Source organism: Nestor notabilis, unplaced genomic scaffold (genome assembly GCF_000696875.1).
Source record: "Nestor notabilis isolate BGI_N333 unplaced genomic scaffold, ASM69687v1 scaffold24231, whole genome shotgun sequence".
In the NCBI taxonomy this organism is placed as follows: Eukaryota; Metazoa; Chordata; class Aves; order Psittaciformes; family Psittacidae; genus Nestor; species Nestor notabilis.
In genome coordinates, this window is record NW_009913715.1 from 21,109 (window position 1) to 41,846 (window position 20,738).

The 20,738-nt window shown below is 40.9% G+C and overlaps 1 protein-coding gene across 1 annotated transcript in view; it reads left to right on the forward strand.

Moving 5' to 3' along the window:
• Nucleotides 1–13,384, forward strand: part of PTCHD1 (patched domain containing 1) — a gene marked incomplete at its 5' end in the record, with an annotated part of 21,766 nt that extends 8,382 nt beyond the window's left edge. Inside the window, one exon of the mRNA XM_010023331.1 lies at nucleotides 10,560–13,384. Within this exon, the coding sequence (XP_010021633.1) occupies nucleotides 10,560–12,214 (1,655 nt within the window). The remainder of the gene's footprint in view (nucleotides 1–10,559) is intronic.
• Between the last annotated feature and the right edge of the window lie 7,354 nt (nucleotides 13,385–20,738).

The following is a 20,738-nucleotide window of genomic DNA, read 5'->3' on the forward strand; positions in this document are numbered from 1 at the left end:
TTCATTTTAAGACTTTCTATGAGAGACGTGGTCCACATTTTGGGCTTCTAATAAATGACATCCCCCAAATAGGCAATAGCAAAAAGGCCTGTGTGGCTGGGAGGAAGCCTGCCATTTTCAGGTCATGAGACATTTGCATTCTAGCACATGATGCTGGCAGAGATGGATAAAGTTAAATTGGATTAAGTTAAATCTTGGTGCTTGGTGAAAAGCCCAAGTAGAGTTCCAAACTTGTAATTTTTTTCTTTTCTTCTTTCTTAATCAGTAAAAAGAATAGGTTGTACGTACTTTAACTAAAGGTTTTTGAACATTGTGTTTCACGTATGACTGATCTGTATACCATGACTAAGAGTAATGACAAACATCACTTAAGCAGGAGAATTTAAGGGTATGCCTGTGATGTTTTAGTTGCAGCTTTCTCACCAGAAGTGTGGTAAACCAATCCATATTCCACTGGCCCATATTCTGCTAGGACAACACTCCCAGAAGCCAGGGTTATTTTGGCTTGTGGGCTTAGAAATTTAAAACAGATTTAAAACATGATTTTGCTCAGATATACTCACTGCATCTTATTCTGTCTTCAGGAGCTGTCATGTACTGTATGTCACTTGACTGTGTGTAACATGGTATAAATGGTAACCTTTCACAGGTGACTACAGGTAGCTTTTATTTACCTTCAAGTGATTTTTTTACACAGCAGACATAAAATCTGTCAAAAACTTTGTGGAGAAAATCAGTTTGCAATTTTCATAGAATCAAAGAATGGTGGGTTGGAAAGGACCTTAAGGTCATTTAGTTCCAACACCCTGCCACAGGCAGGGACACCTCATACTAGACCAGGTTGCTCCAAGACCCATCCAACCTGTCCTTGAACACTGCCAGAGATGGGGCAGCCACAAATACTCTGGCCAACTTGTTCCAGTGCCTCACCACCCCCACAGTGAAGAACTTCCTTATATCTAACTTAAACTTCCCTTGTTTAAGTTTAAACCCATTACCCCTTGTCCTATCGCTACAAGTCCCTAATGAAGAGTCCCTCTCCAGCATCCTTGTAGGCCCCCTTCAGATACTGGAAAGCTGCTACGAGGTCTCCACACAGCCTTACCTTTATTTTCCTAGCATCAGACTCTTCCCATCCTGGGCAGCATCCCCAGTGCAGAGGGTGGTCCTGGCTCGCCTGGGTTACACCCTGGGGTCTGTACCCTGCCAGCAAGGGTGGCAGGCAGCCGCAGCCCTGTGCCCTCCTCCTCTTGTCATCCTCCATGCGGAAGAACTAAGCCTTGGTCCCCGTCCCTTCAGATAGCAGCTTAGGCAGGGCACTGTGCTTCCTGAGGGATTTTCAGATGTTTCCAAGTTAAAGATAATGAAGAGGAGCGGGGGACTCTGGGGCAGGGAGACCCTTTTGAGGCCAGTAGGAGTTAAATGCTCCCCTGCTGTTTGCCCCAGAACCACAGACTTGCACAAGGTCCAGGTACTCAGTAGATGAGTGTGCCATGCTGACGTAAATATTGCAGCTGCTAAAACCAGATTTCATTAACGCTCAGCAACTTCTGTTGTGCTGAACAAAATAGGACATTTAACTTTTGCCAGGTCTTTCATGAAAACAGAGGAGAGCAAGTCAAACGTTTAAACAGAGTTGACAGCCGGCTATTTAAATGCCAAAACAAGCCTTTGCCGGTTCTTAAGTGGAATTAAATATTCACTTTATATACAGAAAAGTAGATTTTGAACTATAACTTGCTTTGCTTATGTCTTTTTCAAAGTAAAAAACCCACTCAAGTTTTCTCTCAAATGTATTTCTGTTTTTAAAATGTGCTTATCTGACATTCTTGCTATCACTGTAACAACAAAATCTCAAATATTACATTGATTCAATACTAAAAAAGGGTGACTAAAAATAAAAACCAACCCAAAACCAACCCAACAACAAAAAAAAACAAAACCCCCATCATTTTCCCAAAGCCCAAATCAGTAATTTTTATTCTAATAAAAATCAATGGGACTATTAAAGATTAGCCACATACATAGTGAATTACCCATATAATCTTTATAATCTTTCTAATTCTGTTCATTAGAATTGAATTTGGTATAGTTTAAAAAATAATTTGAAAATGTAATATTAAGTGAGAATATTTTTTATTATTAATAGCTTTAAAATACACATACTCCAAAAATAAAAAGTGGCAAATCATGCTACTGCCATTGCTGATTAGGGATTGTAGTGAAGACTAGAACTGCAAATACCAAGGCATTGCTTAATTCTGTTATTTAAACTACTTCTCCTCCTCTCTTTGTTTCTTTTCCCCTTACAAAGGTAAAAAATGACAGAAATGTCTATATGTGTCTTGCGTATGTGTATGTATTCTTCAGTTAGGGATTTACATACAGAATGATTTTGATTACAGTAGTAGTATGTAGATCATGCTCTTAAAATTAGCTTGTGATTTGTACCATTTTCTGAAACGTCTCACTGTTGCTTGTTTACCACGATAAAAGGTAGTACTGGGGAGTTTGTAATTGCGATGCATCAGTTAGTTACCCTAAGGATCACTGACTGTGCCCTAACAACCTAGGGAGAGACCGAGAGCACAAGGATGATTTTGTCATGGCATTCTTAGTGCAAATGCGTACTTTTTAGTATAACCCAGAAGAGACTGCACCTGGCCAAACCAGACTGTTGTGCAGGAGAACAAAGAGCCAATCCTATGTGGCATTTCCAAAAGTTAAGTTCAGAAACTTAGAAAATGTAGGATATTATGGCAGACATTTATTGCCAGAAGACTGGGATCAAAAGCACTCTGGTGCAGCAGATCCATGTGAGTTCCGTGTGAGTCTTAAGAGGAACCTAGCCACCTTTAAAGCCACACTTGGCAGCACTACATGAGACCTAAATGAGGGGCTGGGCTTCCAGATGCGCCCTTTTTTCCTGCCTGTGCATTAAGCAGTCTGATCGCAGGTTTAATGGCCCAGAGCGCCCTTCTGCAGGATCTACAACTAAAAATAACATTGTGGTCTCACAGCATGAAGCACTGAGCACCAGCTGAAGGTTCCTTCTCTGCATGCACCAACCAATACAGTGTGTTGTATGGGGTGCTTTATCTTCAGCAGTGTGCTTCTGTGGGCACAGCCGCCCACAGCTGTGAAACACAGCAGATACTGGGAGCATATTATTAAACATTTTGGTTTCTCTTATTTTGTTGCCAAGTAGATACAGCACAAAACAAAACTCTCTCTCTCCAGACAGTAAGGCAAATTTTTATCTGGTATGAATGCACCAAGGAGCTCATGGTTTTGATCCTGGTGCTTAGTTGAGGAACGCATGGGCATGCCTCGGGCTTTCTGGCAGGGATGGATGGTGCTGTTGTAGCATGGTTGGAGAGATCAGCCTGACAAGTGAGGGTGAATTCAAATGTAAACCCATCTCAGAGATTGATCTGCTGGTATCATGCCTAGATGCCTAACAGACTGACATACCTAGTTTCGGTATGTTTCTCTTTCAGAAAGATCCCAAGTCAGATGTTAACATCTGCAGGCATAGTACATCTTAGTGATATACGTGTAAAATTTAGTAGTCGTTAAAACAATCATTTCAAATGCTGAACCTACCCAACAGCATTGTCATCATATTTTTGAGTATGTTGTTATACCTGTAATTCAGTTAGAATACAGGAACATAGGGTCTGTGTGACAGGAGATAAAGTGTTGCGATATGTACAGCCTACACTTATACCAGTACATCTCATCCTGTGTCGTTCCTCATGTGTTCTTAATGAAGGTACCATGGCTGCACATAGAGTTCAGGCTTATTTGACCTTTGAACCTGTGCTTGGAGGTATGAAATGAAGTCAGGCTGCACTTGGGTGGTCGGGACTTTACAGATGAGGATGCATTTAAGACTGCTCAACTGTCTACAGCCCTCAGTTCCCTTGCCGCAATTCTTTTGAGATGAACACTGCTGTCTGGAAACACAGCTGATCAGATGAGTATCTTACAGGATGTTAGTGTCCCATAGGATTTTATTCTACACTGTGAACTGGGCTCCCAGAAGTACTCAGGCAAGGGTAAGGAAAAGCAAGTAGGATTTGCAGTGCATTTTCTTTGCTCAGTGGAAATGTTTGGGACGGGCAAGTCTGCATGCGGTGGTGTGCCTGATGTCCTTGAGGTCTGACATTCATGCGGCAGAACGGTAGTCTTGCAGCACTGTTTATGGACCACAAAGGCAGACACTGGTTAGAGTAACCCACACTTTGTTGCAACACCATGTTTGGCTCAACCCATGCCACTGAACTGCTATAAACTCAGTGAAAACTGCTGTATAAATTATGCTTGGTGCTAATTCTGTCTGCATGCTGTAGGATATCAGTTAGCTGTAGTACTTTAATATTTTAGTGAGAACAGGGTATGAAGCCAGAGGTTTGCTTCAACTGGATGCAAATTCTCTTGCTCTGCCTGCATATTCAGTAGCACTTTGAACTTGCTATATGTTCCAAGTTAAAATCATGCCTGCTGGGAGAGGCCGCATGAGGCAGGTCGCGTATTTAGCCCACAGCTGGTTGATTGCAACTCCTGTGACAAAGGGAGTCCGGATTAGCAGTTTCACTTGGCTTTTCAGAAGATGGAAGCTGATGAGCTCACTGATCTAACTGGAAAAAATAAGTCAGCAGGGGGAAATTATCTCAGCCTCTTTGTTGACATTACTGTGGAAAGTAATCCCAGAGTTGACCAGTGTACATTGTTATTTCTAATACTGTCAGGAAAATTCATTGCACCTTCATTATATCATATGTTATTACAGGTATCATTTTGGAAAGGGCAATTCTGGCAGTGTGATTCTGATCTCCTATATACTAATTTTGTGCAAGTGCAGTTCTTGAGACCTTCCCTGCATTGGCAGAGAGCTGGGATATCAACTTATAGCATCTTAACTATTTCATGTTAATTCATCTGATATTTGTCTCTGTGGATGATACTTCACTCCACGTGTGAATCAAGCTGTCCTTCACAGATTTCCACAAAGAAAGCTGGTGCAACATAGCTGGCCCTCTGTAAATTCACACACTTCTTTACAGCACACTAAATTCTTCTTGCAGGCAGGTGCTCCTATTCAGTGGGATGATCTCAGGCTTAAATCAACCTGAGCGAGACAGCATTCGTCCAGTTGAACCGATAGTGTTACAAGGATGCAGCCATTACAATACAAGCAAAAACCTTAAATCAAAATCCAGACTTAACCTCAATAACTCTGTCAGAGCATGCTTCCACTTGCAGTTTTTGCCTACTGAGTTTACAAAGCTCCCATACAACCTACCATGACTCATTCCCAATTTCAGCAAGTCTTTTGTGCCAGCAGCATCAAGAAAAGATTTCAGGTTAAAAAGTAAACCTAAAAAGAAAAAAAAAAAGGTTGCTGATGTTTCAAATCTCAACCATTCCTTTAGTACAATTTGGCTTAGAAGCAGGTGAATTAATAGCAATGAGGGAGCAGCAAACTTTGGTAGGGGACAGGAACGAGTGCCTGAGAAGGGGGAAACACCCCATACCCCAGTTTTGCTGTTAGGGTAGTCTGTCCCGTTAGGAAGACAGTTTGGTGCTTTATTAGTCTTAAATCTGGTAGGTAATGGGCAACATACGTACTGGTGCAGCATTCAGCTTACTGAGATGGAGATCAATCATTGTTAGTGTTTTGTGTGCCACTGTCTTAAAATGGGATGAATAAAATTAATTACCCCTAAAATGCGACCTTCCCCAGAGAAGGCTGTAACTTCACAGCCTGTAAGTGGTACCTTCTTCAGAGAGATTTCATTCAAGTATCAAACACACAGAGACATGCAACCTTTGAAACAGTAAGAACAAAAGCATGAGACCCACAGTGTACTATTATTTTCTGCTTTCATAGATGAGTAAAACTGCAAGAAGAGGAACCCAAACCTTTTTCTTAGTCATTCTTCTTACATTCTCTTACAGAAGAACTCGACTTGAATAGCCCAACCTCATCTTATCACAGTAAGACCAAAACCTTACATGATTTTAGTGTAAAATTTAACATATCCCTTAATCTTTAAACAATGAAAGCGGGCAGCAGCCTTTGTTTCAGGGAAGCAATTAAGCCAAGAGAATAGAGAGCTGGTCTGCGACTCCAGTGACGGGGAGGTCGCTTCACTGCCCTCTCACAGGCTCTGAGGCTGATTTAAATCCCTTCACCCCTCTCTGCTTCAGTCTTGCCATTTTCCAAGCAGTAGCAGAGCCAACTTTAAGCCTAGGCTCCCAAAGCCCATTCATAAAGGCCTCTTGCTTGAATAACCTGTCAGCAGGAGAAAGGATGCATTTCTTTCTTGAGATTTTAAAATGGTACTAAAAAGAACAGTTTAAGTGCTGCACATAAGTAGTGTTTAAAATGAGGTAAATAATTTGATAATTTTAAGGAAGATAAAATAATTGCCTTAGTTTTCACAACTTCCTGCAAGTGCTTTTTTTCTCTCATGCATGCTTGGCATTGAGTTTGCTGGCATGTGTAATTGCAAGACTTGAATCTGAAAGAGGCAAATGAAACTCTTTATAGCATTGTCAGGCTACTCATAAAAGCACTGTATTTAAGCTAGGCATCATTTATTGTTTTTATTGCTGGTATTGTTATTAGCTTCTGAAGTTAAAGATAACCCACATCAGCCCAAAAAAAAAAAAAATTAAGCTCCCCAGAAATAACAGTGGCTATCTGCTTCATTTTCTTTGGCTACAAAAGCCAGAATTTCTGTCCTCAGTCATCCAAGACATGTGGTAGGAGTATGTCCTACAATGCGAAGCTGTGGGAAAAAAGAACAAGAAAAAAAAGTGTTTGGTCCCCATTTTGTCCAGTACCTTTCTTCTATTTCCATGACATTTTCCTTTGCCCTTTTAGAACCCTTTCTCCTTAAAAAAAAAAAAAAAAACAAACAAAAAAAAACCCCACCAAAAAAAAAACCCACTATCTTTCCATGTACTCCTTCTTCTTAGCTCATGGTTGTACGTCCTGACTGTAGGGCATGACCAGTGAATCATAATAGCAAATGTCAACAGGAAAAGATCTCCAGTAGCCCATTAGCTGTTTGAGTTCATATTTATTGTTTACTGACTGACTGTGAATAATGAACAAATTGCTCTAAATCATTACAGATTTGTGGCTTAATCTCTGTTAAAAAGTGAAAATTGGTCAAAGCAGTTACAGAATTTATTTGCAAGGAAAAATACGCCTTCTTCTCATTAGTATATAGAGTAGACAAAGCACCAGCAAGAGGAATAGAGGTAATCAGTGCATATCATTTAGGGATGCAAAAAATGGAAACTCTGAAATGACAGAAAAGTGAAATAAATTCTCACAAAATGTTTCTATGGAGCTATCTGCCATAATCTCTGTGGATTACACTTACATGAGCATTAGTGTGTTAGATTGACATTGGAGGTAGTCACCCCATGTTGTGCTTGTAGTCAGTATTTGGAGGAGTAAATTAGGTTAGGTAAATCCCATTCTAGTTAAATAAGCCTAATCTTTGGACTGCCATGCCTAATTTTCGCACAGGCTTGGGCATAATCTTTTTCTTAGAGGATGCTCGTCAGGTTAGAAGTGCCACTGATGCAAAAAAGGTGCGAAGTCTGGCAATTTAGGCTTGTCTTCCTAAAGGTAAATGAGAATGTTGTAGCTATTATACAAGTGGACAGAGGAATCACAAACTACAGATGAAGGAAAATCCCAATTCCTACCATGCAGATTGTGTAGCAAACAACAAAAGAAACCTGTCCTAAAATAGAAGAGTATCTAAATGTTTTTCTGTTGGCTTTGTGAAACACATGTGGTGACGCCTCTTCATGCCTTTCCTTGAGCAGTTGTCTAAATCAGATTCCATTTTAGGGTAGTCTCAAAGATTGTGTAAGAGCAAATTGTAGTTTTATGCTTCCTACTTAAAGAAAATCTGTGGTATCAGGAGTCATCAGGCATTATACAAAATCTTACACCTGTTAAAAAGTCATGCTCAGCATCGTATTTAATTAGTTCTAAATTCTTGTTATCATGGCAAAGTCAAAAGCTTTCCAAGTTAATGTGGCTATTTGAGTATTTGTATGCAAGAGCCTATTAACACTGTAATGTTTTTTTACAAAAACATGCTACAGCTAAAGCTCACGATGGAAGTAATTTGTAATATTCAATGACCTCATTTTATTCTGTTTTGCTCACTATAAGCCGATGCATATGATGCTATGTGAAATTCTCAGACAAGCCTGTCTGCAGGACTTATGGGAGCCATAAATGGATTAAACCTCTCACTCCCTGCTTTGGCAAGTGATCAGTTACATTTAAATAAAGGTCAGTCTGTCTTTACAAAGAACACGCTGAAAGCAAGCTTAATAACTAAGAACACAACTATTTGAAGCATAATTAGCAACGGGGTGCCAGTCACTGATTGTGATTTTTGCTTGATTTTACGTCTGGGGACTTCCAGTATTCCCCATTAGCTTTAAGAGGGGGCACGGTGCTAGTTATTAAATTGACAGTCTTGATCTGGCCTCTGAAAGCAGCTGTAAAACATTGCTTGGGAAAATTAAGATGAATGCCAAATGCCATACCAAAACTGGGACTGTAATATTGCTACAGATTGGACATTCGTGGTCCATGCCATGATTCCAAATAACAGCGTAGGTAAGATAACAGACTTTGTTATTCTAAATACCACATGACCATGATAAGAAGACACACCAGCTGTCCTATTATCTCATCTTATGAGCTCTGTGTTTTGAATTCTTTATAAAATACCCCATACCTACCTTTTTTAGCATTAACAGACTGACCAGCTCTGTAATCTGTTAAAATATAGATAGGATATTCCCTGCAGGAAGGGTGGAGTGAATCAGCTACAGCTTCCACTGCAGTAAAAGGTACTGACCACAAAAGGGTTATTTTTGCAAGTTAATTAAATATTTAGACTACATGATACATTTAAAGATAAACATGATCATAGAATCACAGAATGCTTTGGGTTGGAAGGGACCTTAAAGATCATCTAGTTCCAGCCCTGCTAACATATCCTCTGGTTTTCTGGTTCTTCACAATACCTCATTAGTTTGGGGGTTTCTCGACTGGTATTCATAGCCCTTGTGGCAAAAGTGATAATCATCTACAGCGGAGAGAACAGAGCCAACACAGCAATTTCGGTACTCTGCAGACAGCCTGAAATTCTAACAGAGACCTGTGAATTACCTTGACCTGCCTGACTGGAGCATCAGCTCCAAAAGTCCAGTGATTGCACTTCAGTGTCATCTGCAACTAATTTAGCACTGATCATTTTAGCTAATGTTATCAGGGAATGGGTAAGAACAAAACACCATAGACTGGCTTTTGGGAATTTCTGGAGATAATGCAAGAGCAGACTAGAGAGGTAGACAGGGGACAGCAAAAACAGCAAAAGAATAAGGAGGAGTAATTAAAAGACAGTAAGAAAGGTGGGATCAGATGGAAAGGAACTATTAAGAAAAGATGAACGTGGTGTGAATTACTATGAGAAAATATTAGTGTCTTACATTTAAGGTGCGATGCAAAGACTGTACTTTTTTGTTCTTCTCTGTGTAAAATATCAAACTAGTTTTATCTCAGCCACTCTCACCTGATAGCTGGTTGGTGGCTGTGTTCCCAGCTCAGGTCCACTATGCGAGAGCAGAGGTCTGTGTCCTCCAAATATGCCTTGGTTATCAAAAGGAAGATGACCAGCCAGGGATTAAGATAAACCCATGTACTTTTCCTGATTTATCTGCACTTGGGGGTTAAACACAGGATTCTAGGTCTGCAGGTCTTCATCTCCTTTCATGACTGCTATATCCGTTTTAAGAGTTAATTACAAAATGTGGGAACTGCCAAGAAAAGTAGAGCTGTATTTGGTTTTACAAACCATTAAATATAGTAAAGTGAGAAGACTAATGCCTTAAGCAGTTCCATATCAGCTCTACCATTCTGCATCTCTAAAATTTACTTGTGCTTTTTTAGTTTGTTCTGTTTCTAGGATTTCTTTTTCCCGATGGAAAATTTGTATAGGAGGTGGAGAAATCAGTGACTGATTGAACTGACAATTTTCAGCTTATATGGAAGTTTTATTTTTTACAGATTTTCCACAAAACAGCCAACTAATGCTCTGCTTCCAGCATAAGGCACTTCAAGCTTGTATTTCTTTGTTTTCACCACAGGTCAGATCCCATCACCAGGAAAAACTAATTTCAAAGCATCTTCCATCACAGGCGCACCGAAATAATGAAACGAAACAGCCAACCAGAAAAGAAAAATCCTTTTTCTTTAACCCATCAACCCTGCGCCAGCGATGCAGAACTCCTCTCAAGCTCTGGCAGTAAGGTTTGCTAGTCAGGTGGCAAATGCACTCCTGTGGCTTAGACCTCCATAATAATTTCTCTCTTCTGCAGGACATTTGCTTCAAGCACTGGTAACAGCCAGCTCTGTCTCCCTTGAGTCTTTTAGCATGTCCACATTAAGTTTTTCCGCATGTTGATTCGAGTACTTTAAACACTCGCTTTGTTCTCTATTGTAGGTCATGGGTTATATGGGACTTTTGAAATGTTGTCCTCCTGGAGAAAAACTAGAGAAGACCAACACGTTAAAGAGAGGACTGCAGCTGTATTTGCAGACTCCATGCTCTCGTTTTCTCTCACCACTGCCATGTACCTGGTCACTTTTGGAATAGGTGCCAGTCCCTTCACTAACATTGAAGCAGCCAGGATTTTCTGCTGCAATTCCTGTATTGCAATTTTCTTCAACTACCTCTATGTACTCTCCTTTTATGGTTCTAGCCTGGTGTTTACTGGCTATATAGAAAACAACTACCAGCATAGTATCTTCTGCAGAAAGGTACCAAAGCCAGAGGTATTGCAAGAGAAGCCTGCATGGTATAGGTTTCTTCTGACAGCCAAATTCAGTGAGGACACAGATGATTCAGAGGAAACGAACACTTACGAGAGTCATCTTTTGGTGTGGTTCCTGAAACGCTATTATTGTGACTGGATAACAAACACTTATGTCAAGCCTTTTGTAGTTCTCTTTTACCTTGTTTATATTTCCTTTGCCTTAATGGGCTACTTGCAGGTCAGTGAAGGGTCAGACCTGAGCAACATCGTGGCGACCGCAACACGGACCATTGAGTATACGACTGCCCAGCAGAAGTATTTCAGTAACTACAGCCCAGTGATTGGGTTCTACATCTATGAGTCGATCGAGTACTGGAATACCAGTGTCCAGGAGGATGTGCTGGAGTATACCAAGGGCTTTGTGAGGATATCTTGGTTTGAAAGCTACTTAAATTACCTTAGGAAACTCAACATATCTACTGGATTGCCCAAGAAGAATTTCACTGATATGTTGAGGAACTCCTTCCTGAAGACCCCTCAGTTTGCCCATTTTTCAGAGGATATCATCTTTTCCAAGAAATACAACAACGAAGTTGATGTCGTGGCCTCCAGGATGTTCTTGGTGGCCAAGACAATGGAAACCAAGAGGGAAGAACTTTATGACCTCTTGGAGACCCTGAGGAAGCTCTCTCTCACCTCCAAGGTGAAATTCATTGTTTTCAATCCATCATTTGTGTACATGGATCGTTATGCTTCTTCAGTAGGAGCACCTTTACAAAACTCCTGCATTAGTGCTTTATTTCTGCTCTTCTTCTCTGCATTCCTGGTGGCAGACTCTCTGATCAATGTCTGGCTCACTCTAACTGTTGCCTCGGTTGAATTTGGAGTTATAGGTTTTATGACCTTGTGGAAAGTGGAACTAGATTGTATTTCTGTGTTGTGCTTAATTTACGGAATTAATTATACAATTGACAACTGTGCTCCACTGTTATCGACCTTTGTCCTGGGCAAAGAGTTCACAAGAACTAAATGGGTGAAAAATGCCCTGGAAGTGCATGGGGTAGCTATTTTGCAGAGCTACCTCTGCTATATTGTTGGTCTGATTCCTCTTGCAGCTGTGCCTTCAAATCTGACCCGTACACTGTTCAGGTGCTTGTTTTTAATAGCATTAGTCACCTTCTTTCACTGCTTTGCCATTTTACCTGTGATACTGACTTTCCTGCCACCATCCAAGAAGAAGAGGAAAGAGAAGAAGAATCCTGAAAACCGTGAGGAAATAGAGTGTGTTGAAATGGTGGATATGGATAGCACCCGAGTGGTTGACCAAATTACAACAGTCTAATTTGTTTGTTTGTTGCTTTTTTTACACTCGGTCTTACTGAGAAAAAAAAAAAAAAGGAAAAAAAGAAACCAGTACTGACTAAATATCTGAGGAGAGGAAGGGGTTTGGATGTTTTCCCTCCCCGCCCCCCTCTAACCTAAATGCAGGAAGATTCAAAATGATGGGAGAAATGAAAAAAAATTTTTTTTAAAGAGCTGAGGGGTATTGTACCTTGCTCAGCTCCTATAACAGGTATTACGAGAGAATTTGCACACACATGCAAAGGGGGGTTGAATTTCAGACACATGGAGTAAGATCTAATGAGAGAAGTTGGGTTCTTAAGCAGCCGTCTGCATGGTCTGTACTGCAGCTGCTGCAATTATTGTGGCTAAACCCAATCAGACTGAAAGGTCAACTGTCAAGGCTGAAGTAGCACTAAATGTTCGCTGGATGTAAAGGCTTTACAAACTTTCTGCACAGCAATAACTCAAGTCAGTGAGTCAGCTCTTATAGGTCTTAGCCATCACATTTAATTTTTCTTTTCTCCCCTAATTTAAACATTTATGCAAGACTGTGTAAAAGATAGCAAACTGTACTGGGAAGGAAGGCAGTACACAGCAACCAAATGCTTTCCAAACACTTTCATGTTATAGATCACTTTTTTTTTCCTAAAAATATTGTTATTTTAAAATGTAAATCATCCCTTGTGCCATTTTTAATCATGGGTTTATAGCTGCTTCTTTTTCTTATAAAACCAAAAAAGAACAAAAAAAAAAAAAAGGAAAAAATCCCAGTGACTCTATCACTCTAGAAAATATATAATTTTATTTTATACATGTCTCGCTACTAGTCAAACATGTAATCTGCTTTACCAACCGTAATTTTGTTAGCACTCTACTAACACACGTGAGTGGATCTAGCAGCAGACAGAAGATGGTGTACTGAATATTTCAGCACCGAAACCCATGACACAAACCTCAAATACTAAAATGTCATCAAGAAAGTGAATGTTAGGGCTCTTCTAGTGAGAGCCTATTTCAGGCCATTCACTGGTAATGCGCACTAAGAGGATTAGTGGGTAGTTTTACATAATGTATAACTTAATCCCTCAATCTTCCTAGAATACCTGTAAAGCAACAGGCCTTGCAGCTACGGGCTCTTCCAAGAGATAGTCGACCATCAGAGTTGTATGGAAAACACCCAAGGTTGGGACTGTGGTTTAGCAACCACAAGTTTAACATATCTAAGGGGCTTCTTGAAAACATCACATCTGAGAGAAGGAAAAAAACAAAACAAAACAAGCAAACCAAAACTTAAAAATATTGCATTACTGAGTCTTTTTGGAGATGTGAGTTCTAAATCAATAATTCTGTCAGCATCTGTGATGTGGAGTAATACAGATAAAGCAGTATCTTGTTCCTCCTCCACCCCCTCCGCCCTTAAGAGCAACAGGCTCATTACTGTAAGGTTTTATCACGAGGTTGAACCCCAGTGGGGTTACATATGCCAATTCTGTAGGTTTTGCAGAGAATATTCCAACTATACATTGCTTGTGAAAATCCAGTTGCAGAAAGCTAGCTGGTGCGTCAGTGGTCTCATCAATATATGATGTACGGACCGTTACTTTTTGGTTCAAGATGAATGTATTGCAACCTGACTCATTTTTACAGCTCACGCTGGAAGTAAGAGCACTTGAAAAGTTTTCAGCAGTTGGCAAAATGTTTGCCTCAATGACAGCATCTGGGGCATGAAGGGGTATTGCAGGAGCCGTGGGGCTTGGACCGCTGGGAGCGCTGTGGCTCAGGAGGCTGCCTGTTCCCCATGCAGTGATTAGTACATACCACAGGGTCACAAACCCAGGGTGTGCTTTATTGCGTGAAACTTCTCTTTAGCATCCAATCCTGGTGATCCCCCAAAACGCCCTGTGCAAAACCCGCAAATGCCACCTAGTGAATATTCATTTTCAAGCAAAGAGATACTTCTGAAGCTTCCTTCTTAGCAGAAAATAAGATAACCAGATATTTTGTCCTGAAGCAAAATGTTACATGCTGATTAGCAAAACAAGTCAGCGGTGCAGCTGGCAACGTTTATTTTCCCCTGAATCGGTCCCTTCTCTGACCAGAAGGAAAGGAAGCTGTGTCCAGGAACACACAGGCTCTTTGCTTGAACAAACAACATTTGCTGCTGGGAAGCTGTAACAACTTCAGCCTTGGCAGAAATCAGACGGACACCTTGAAGACAGCCAAATGAATGTGAGGCTACGGGAAAGATCTGTTTCCCCTATCTTCTTTAGACTCAGGCCTGAGGCTATGTTTTTCAGCCAAAAATCATTCCTTAAATAATACTTCACCATAGATTTTATGTGATGGTTATGTTATTTGAATAACAGCCACCTTACCTCCTGGCTGAAAACAGGCAGCTGCAGTGGCTTTTAAACTTCTGAGGGCATTAGCAAATTAGTTGGGAGTTACAGAGGAACCACAAACAGCTTTTGGCAGTAGCAATCTACTGGTTTGTGGGACACCTGGAAATGGGAGATGTGTGAAAGAGGTTGTTTGTACACTGCAGAGAGGCATACATGGCTAACACTGATTTTACACCTCTGCTATCCCTGATGCTTTCACTTGCAAACACCAGACGCAAGATGGCTACCATAAACCTGTTCACATCTAATTGAAATGCATAGATAGGAGCATCTTTAAAGAGATGTCCAAAGACAAGCTTGTAGTTTCACAGATCTCATTAAATCTCAGCATGTGAGGCCTTCAGAGATCTTCGAGAAAGGTGATAAAACTAGTGATAAAGTTACTTCTCTATCTCCAAACCTGTCACAAAAAAGATGTGGAGGTGTTCATATGGCAAAGTGCCACAGGGCATGCCTGGGAGTCCACAGAAGACAGGATGAGCAGTAATGCAGCCCATTCCCTTGCCCCAAGGCAGAGCACATGACATATAAATCTTTTCTGAAGAATGTTTGTCCACCCCATTCCTAAAAATCTTTTTAAAGGCAGATTCCTCCCCCCAGTGCCATGTTACCCCATCAGTAACTAGTAACTCCTGCTGCTTGCCTTGTACTGGGAGGGGGAAGAGGAGCTGTACCCCTCTGTGCACACGGAAGGACAGGACAGGCAGGAGTCAGTCTCTTAAGCTTCCCCAAAGCAGAGACAAAAACAACCACCATACGTTTTTCACTGTGGTTCACCTCAAGCTGCCAGCCTACTCTCCACCTTCAGGCTTAGTGAGGTAAAGCCATGAAAATGTCCAAGGCGTACTCAGCTCAGGTCTGTGAGATTTCTGCCTGAATCCTGATGTGTCTGAGCGATGCACCAAATACTCCTTCTCTACAGGAGAGGCTTGAATACCTCAATACAAACCAGAAATGGCATGTTCTCAAGGTTTCAGACTATGCTAATCCACTTTGGCCTTCCTTCTCTTTGACTTCTTCCTCTGGAACTATTATCTTCACCAAAGTCAACTGGTCCTCACTGCGCCAATTGATTAATAGATGCAGATGCTGTGCTCTGTCTCAGTCCAAAGCTCCCCCAGTGGCTAACTGTGCATCAGATTTTACCCTTACTGGTGAACCTCCATTTTGGAAGACTACCTAGGCTTAAACAGTTTTTTGTCATACTCTTAAGTGGCTTTTTAGCCCAGGTATCACTGTGGGTTTATTTGCAATACAGATGACCCAATTTTTGTATAAATTCAGAGAGTAGAACAGAGTATTATACACTATCAGGCACTGATTAAAATCTAACAGCAAAAATTTAAGCTAAGGCTAACAAGACTATATAGGACTGTGGCTCACTGGGCACATGTATCTTCTACAAACACTACAATTTCCATACAGTAAGGTATAGTGTACAGTATATTTTTACTACAGGGTTAGCATGGGGGAAAAGAACCAGCCTAAGTGCATATGACTATCTAGATCAGTCCAGTTTTCTTTTAACATAATTCCTAATGTTGTCTTAGCACAAGTTCATTTTCAATTTACAAGTATTCTAATTGGAAGAAAAAATGAAGAGCGAAAAGTTGGTATAACTGGAATAACTATGCTATAAAAATTAATTGATGAAGCCAGAATTTTCTGCCCAAAGCTTTATGTGAAAATGTTCTAGTTAGATTAAAATTAGAGCTGTGAAGGTTGAGAAAAAGCTATCTGGCAAAGAAAAAGAACTTCTTTTCCAAAGACAAGCAAACACATTTATCATGGTCAACTGCATGAACCTGGAGGGAAAACAGTACCAAAGTGGCCTGAGGTTACATTGAACCACGTGAGGATTCACATCTGCTCTCAGAAGCTTTCTGAGCCAGCCCTGAATTCAGGTAAAATGTGTACTATAAATTGAAAGGTGTCCTTTCAAATGCTCTTCTGTAGGCTGACTGTCCTCCTGTGAGCTTCCAAATCCCACCTCAGCCAACACCTTGTTTATTTTTATTCCAAGAGAAAAACAAAACAGAGTGGCAGCACAACTGGGCAGAGTTCTTGAGAGTCAGAAGGAAGACCATGGCTTCTCTTGAAAACAGTGAGAAAGACAGAAACAGCTATTTAGCAAGTAGGCTTTGTGGGAGAAGAACACGTTGCTTCAAAACTTAGCAAACTGGTGTTTTGCCTAATTGTTAACTTTGGAAGCAGATAGCGTGTTCAAGGAGATGCAGGGAAGTGAAGCAGAGTTAACACAAGTTAGCCTGGGGCTCGCTGTGGACCCCCAATTACTGTAGCTACTCTCATGTGGCTGGGAGCGCAGAGGGGCAGGAGCAGCTCTGCTGCGTGGGCATGGAAGATGCCAGACCAGCCACTCCAGCAGGATCATTTCCCATGTCCCTGTCCCACAGTCCAGCCTGGCAGCTCTCAGGGCGTGCGCAGCCCAAGCAAGCAGGAGCTCCTGTGCACACACAGCTAGTTCCTTGTGTGCCTCACATTATGACAGTGCTGCTGGGGTTTGCTGAACCAGAGCTTGCGTGATAAGGCATGAGCCCCATGGGAAGCCAGTTTTTGGAAGACCTTGGCCAGAAAGGATTACCCACAGTTTTTTTTACCCCGGCATTTACAGATTTTAAAACCCCAATCCATACAAACCAAGTTGTAGAATTAGCTATGTAGGGGCAAAGTATTTCTTCCATGGCTTTATCCCTACATTTATCACTAAAACTACTTGTCATTTATTTTCTTATAAATATTTCAAAATAAGTAAGCCTTCCTGGGATACACACAAGTGTGATGAGAAGGGGGCATGGGGGAGAGAGAACCCCTTCCCCTCCCTAAAGGTAGGTAGTATCTTCCACCCGTAGGCTAGGCACCACACCATCGCAGCAGGGCACCCCCAGGGACCCCAGCCTGGTGCAGGGGGCAGAAAACCTTATCTCCCTTCACCCCCTCCCCGGTCTCATCAGAGAACAGGAAGGAGCTCTAGCTCCAAACTGTGGGGTTTTTTTGAGAGAGACATGGCAAAGGCATCCCAGGGGGAGAATTCAAACATGTATTCCTGCCCATGGTGCATAGGTTGGAGCAGAGCAGCATGCCCCAACATGCCACCACTGTCATGGTCCTGGCACAGCTTCCTGCCTGGAGAGAGGGCACCTCAGCATCACCTGTGGCTGCCTGGGGCAGCCACTTCTCAGGCAAGAGATGGTCTGATGTCATTGGCGTTCTGCAAGTCATCATCTTCTTTAATTTGGGAAAACAAAAAACATCAGCATAAATAATTCTAGATTATTTAAACTCCAATAAATCTTAATCTGCATGTCAAATAACAGACTTGCAAGATGTCAGGGGTTTTCGTTTGGGGTTTTTTTTTTACCTATTTTTACTATTTTTGTATTAATTTAGGGAAAAAATTGTATAATGAATCTCAATGTATAGCATAAGCCTAAAATAAAATGGCTGTCTCTCTCTTTGCTTCCTGTGCTCCCAAACTGCTATACAAATCCCATGCCGTCACCAGCCTAACAAACTGATTTGCCTGGCCAAATCCAAATAATCAGTCTATGAGTCCTCTCCAACATCAGAGATGTTCTTCTCCAGTAGTCCCTCTTGTCCCAGGCTGCACAATGCTCAGCAGCAAGCACAGGGAAAATGCATTCACTTCATACCTATTCATTTCCATGCCAATAGGATCCATACCCTTTTTGCAGGGAGTTCCTGGCTAATCCAGCAGCAGAACCTCAACCTGAGCAGACAAACCAAGATATAAGTTAAATCTCAAACTGATTTGATCAAAAATTTAGGGTTATCTGCTCAGACAAGAACTAGACCTACTGAGATCTGGTAGGTAGACCTGAAGTATTACTCTTGAACAGAATACTTAGTATTAAAAGTTTCTTACCAACACCTTAGCACCCACAAATTTAGGAAGCCGCATCATTGCTGAGACACCCATGCCCCTTACTTCCACAGCCACTATATCTTCCCATGAGTGTGGTCTATCATACTCTTTCCACACTCAGATAGACCACCCATTTACAACTTTTCCCAATATCTTGGTGAAGAAGAGCAGCAACCCTGAACCAACTGGTTCAATGAAGAAACAAACCACCATGCCTGGCCACAAAGATGGTATTTACAGCTGCTTTTTCACACCTGGTTCCAGCAATTAAATAAGAATCAGTTTCCTATAAAAAGCAGGTGAGCCAGACCAAAACCCAGTCACTGCAAACAGTAGCAGGCTTGAGAGCTAATGGGGTTTTACCTGCCAAGGGATTTTAGCCACTTCAGTTTAATGGGAATTTTGGGTGTGCAATTTAAAGGTGACTCCTGTCACCTGTTACAGCTCCTGGCCTTGTCCCTTCCAGTTGTTCATTCTTGTGTTGCCTTAAATTCAGGATCCACAAGCAATGTTGGCAAAAATTCTGGCTGAAACAGAAAATCAAATTACATCCATTTTCTAATTGCTAATCTAATGTAAAAGAGACTACATCTAAGCACTGCACAGGAACTCAAAGGGCAAAACTCCCATACAAGACTGGTGTGCCTCGTTTGTCTGTGTTAGCAAGAGCTCCTTCACGCAATTCTCTATAGATCTAATTTACAAAAATCAGGCTTTTCAAATGTTTAATCAGTATGTTTTCTTCTGAAAAATCATCATTATGTGTATCTTCAAAATAGAGGCATGTTAAGTCTGATTTTTAGGTTACAGAGGAATACAGTTGAGCCCAACAAACGTTCACAAGTGACAAGGCTGAATTCCATGTGCAGTTCTGCATACAAATCAGAATATTGTCATTCCAAAATAACACATTTTCTTATTGTACCACTAATTTGCACACAGAAACTAGGCAGGATTACAGACTCAAGACGGTGATGTGTGCTGGTGTTTACTTTCAACCTGTAATTATCACTTAAACGTGTAAAGATTAATGGCAATATAGAACTTACTAAGGAGAACAGGAGTTGTTTTGCCAACTTCAGCTTGCCAGCAGAGAATAACTGAAATATATGCCAAGCACCTAGCTAGAAAGAGCTGGGGAATAAGGCATCTAACAGTCCAGCAGCAGAACAAAAGTTCACTTAAAAATTTATACATATGGGAAACGTAAGAATTATGTTAAAAGATGTTCGTAGCTGGGTATCCAGACTATATACAATGGAGTACTTTATAAATAAATGCAGGATATTCTACTCCGATTCTCTTTTCCCACACTCAGTCCCCTTAAATATGCTCTATTCTGAGAGCAGGCATACTTTCGAGTAAGACTGACACTTATCTTCCTAGAAATTGCCAAGTTACGCAGGTGAAGTTTGCTGGAAACAAAATTTTAAATGTATACAAACAAATTGATGCCAGAAAACACAATTTGCAGAAAATATGCCTTCACATACTGATTATATTTCATAATAAGCAATCTGTTCACAGATGCTACAAGTAAAAATGATTTCGTATTTGTCAGCTATATTCAGAAAAATGAGATGCCCCACTAATGTATATATAGTGCATACACCCCCACACCAATTATGTATTTTTTATAAGCCCAACTCAAGTTGGCTCCATGTAAAGAGGAGGAAAAGCCAACCCAGCAACATAGTTGAAAGCTGGTAGGAAGAATAGTTTAGCTGTCCTGAAATTAGTGATAATTCAGCAGGGGAGGAGCAACAGAGAAGTTGATGAGTTTAGGAATAAAGAAGCTAGCTGCAGAAATGCAGAGCTGTTAGAAAGGGAAATACTCAGGTTTTATTGTGTCAGGCAGATGGGAGAGTAATGATATAAAAACTTCAGAGTTGCAAAGGCAAGGAAGGGCTAAGGTAGAATGAGGGGTGAGCAAAATTGTATGTGCATATGTAAGATTTGCAGCTGTACTGTATATTCAAACTGTCTAATAAAAGACAGAGTCTGTCCATGTATGGAAAATAAAAATTCACAGCTGCCTAATTATATGAATTCAGATATAGATTCAGTACCTCATTGCTTTGGAATAAAAGGTGGATATCATTCATAATCTAATCTGGAGCCCAGAACTGGAGACTTTAGCATGATATATATATAGTGTCATACAGAAAAAGAGATCAATCAAATGGATTCTGGCTCATAACTTTCTGAAAAATAAC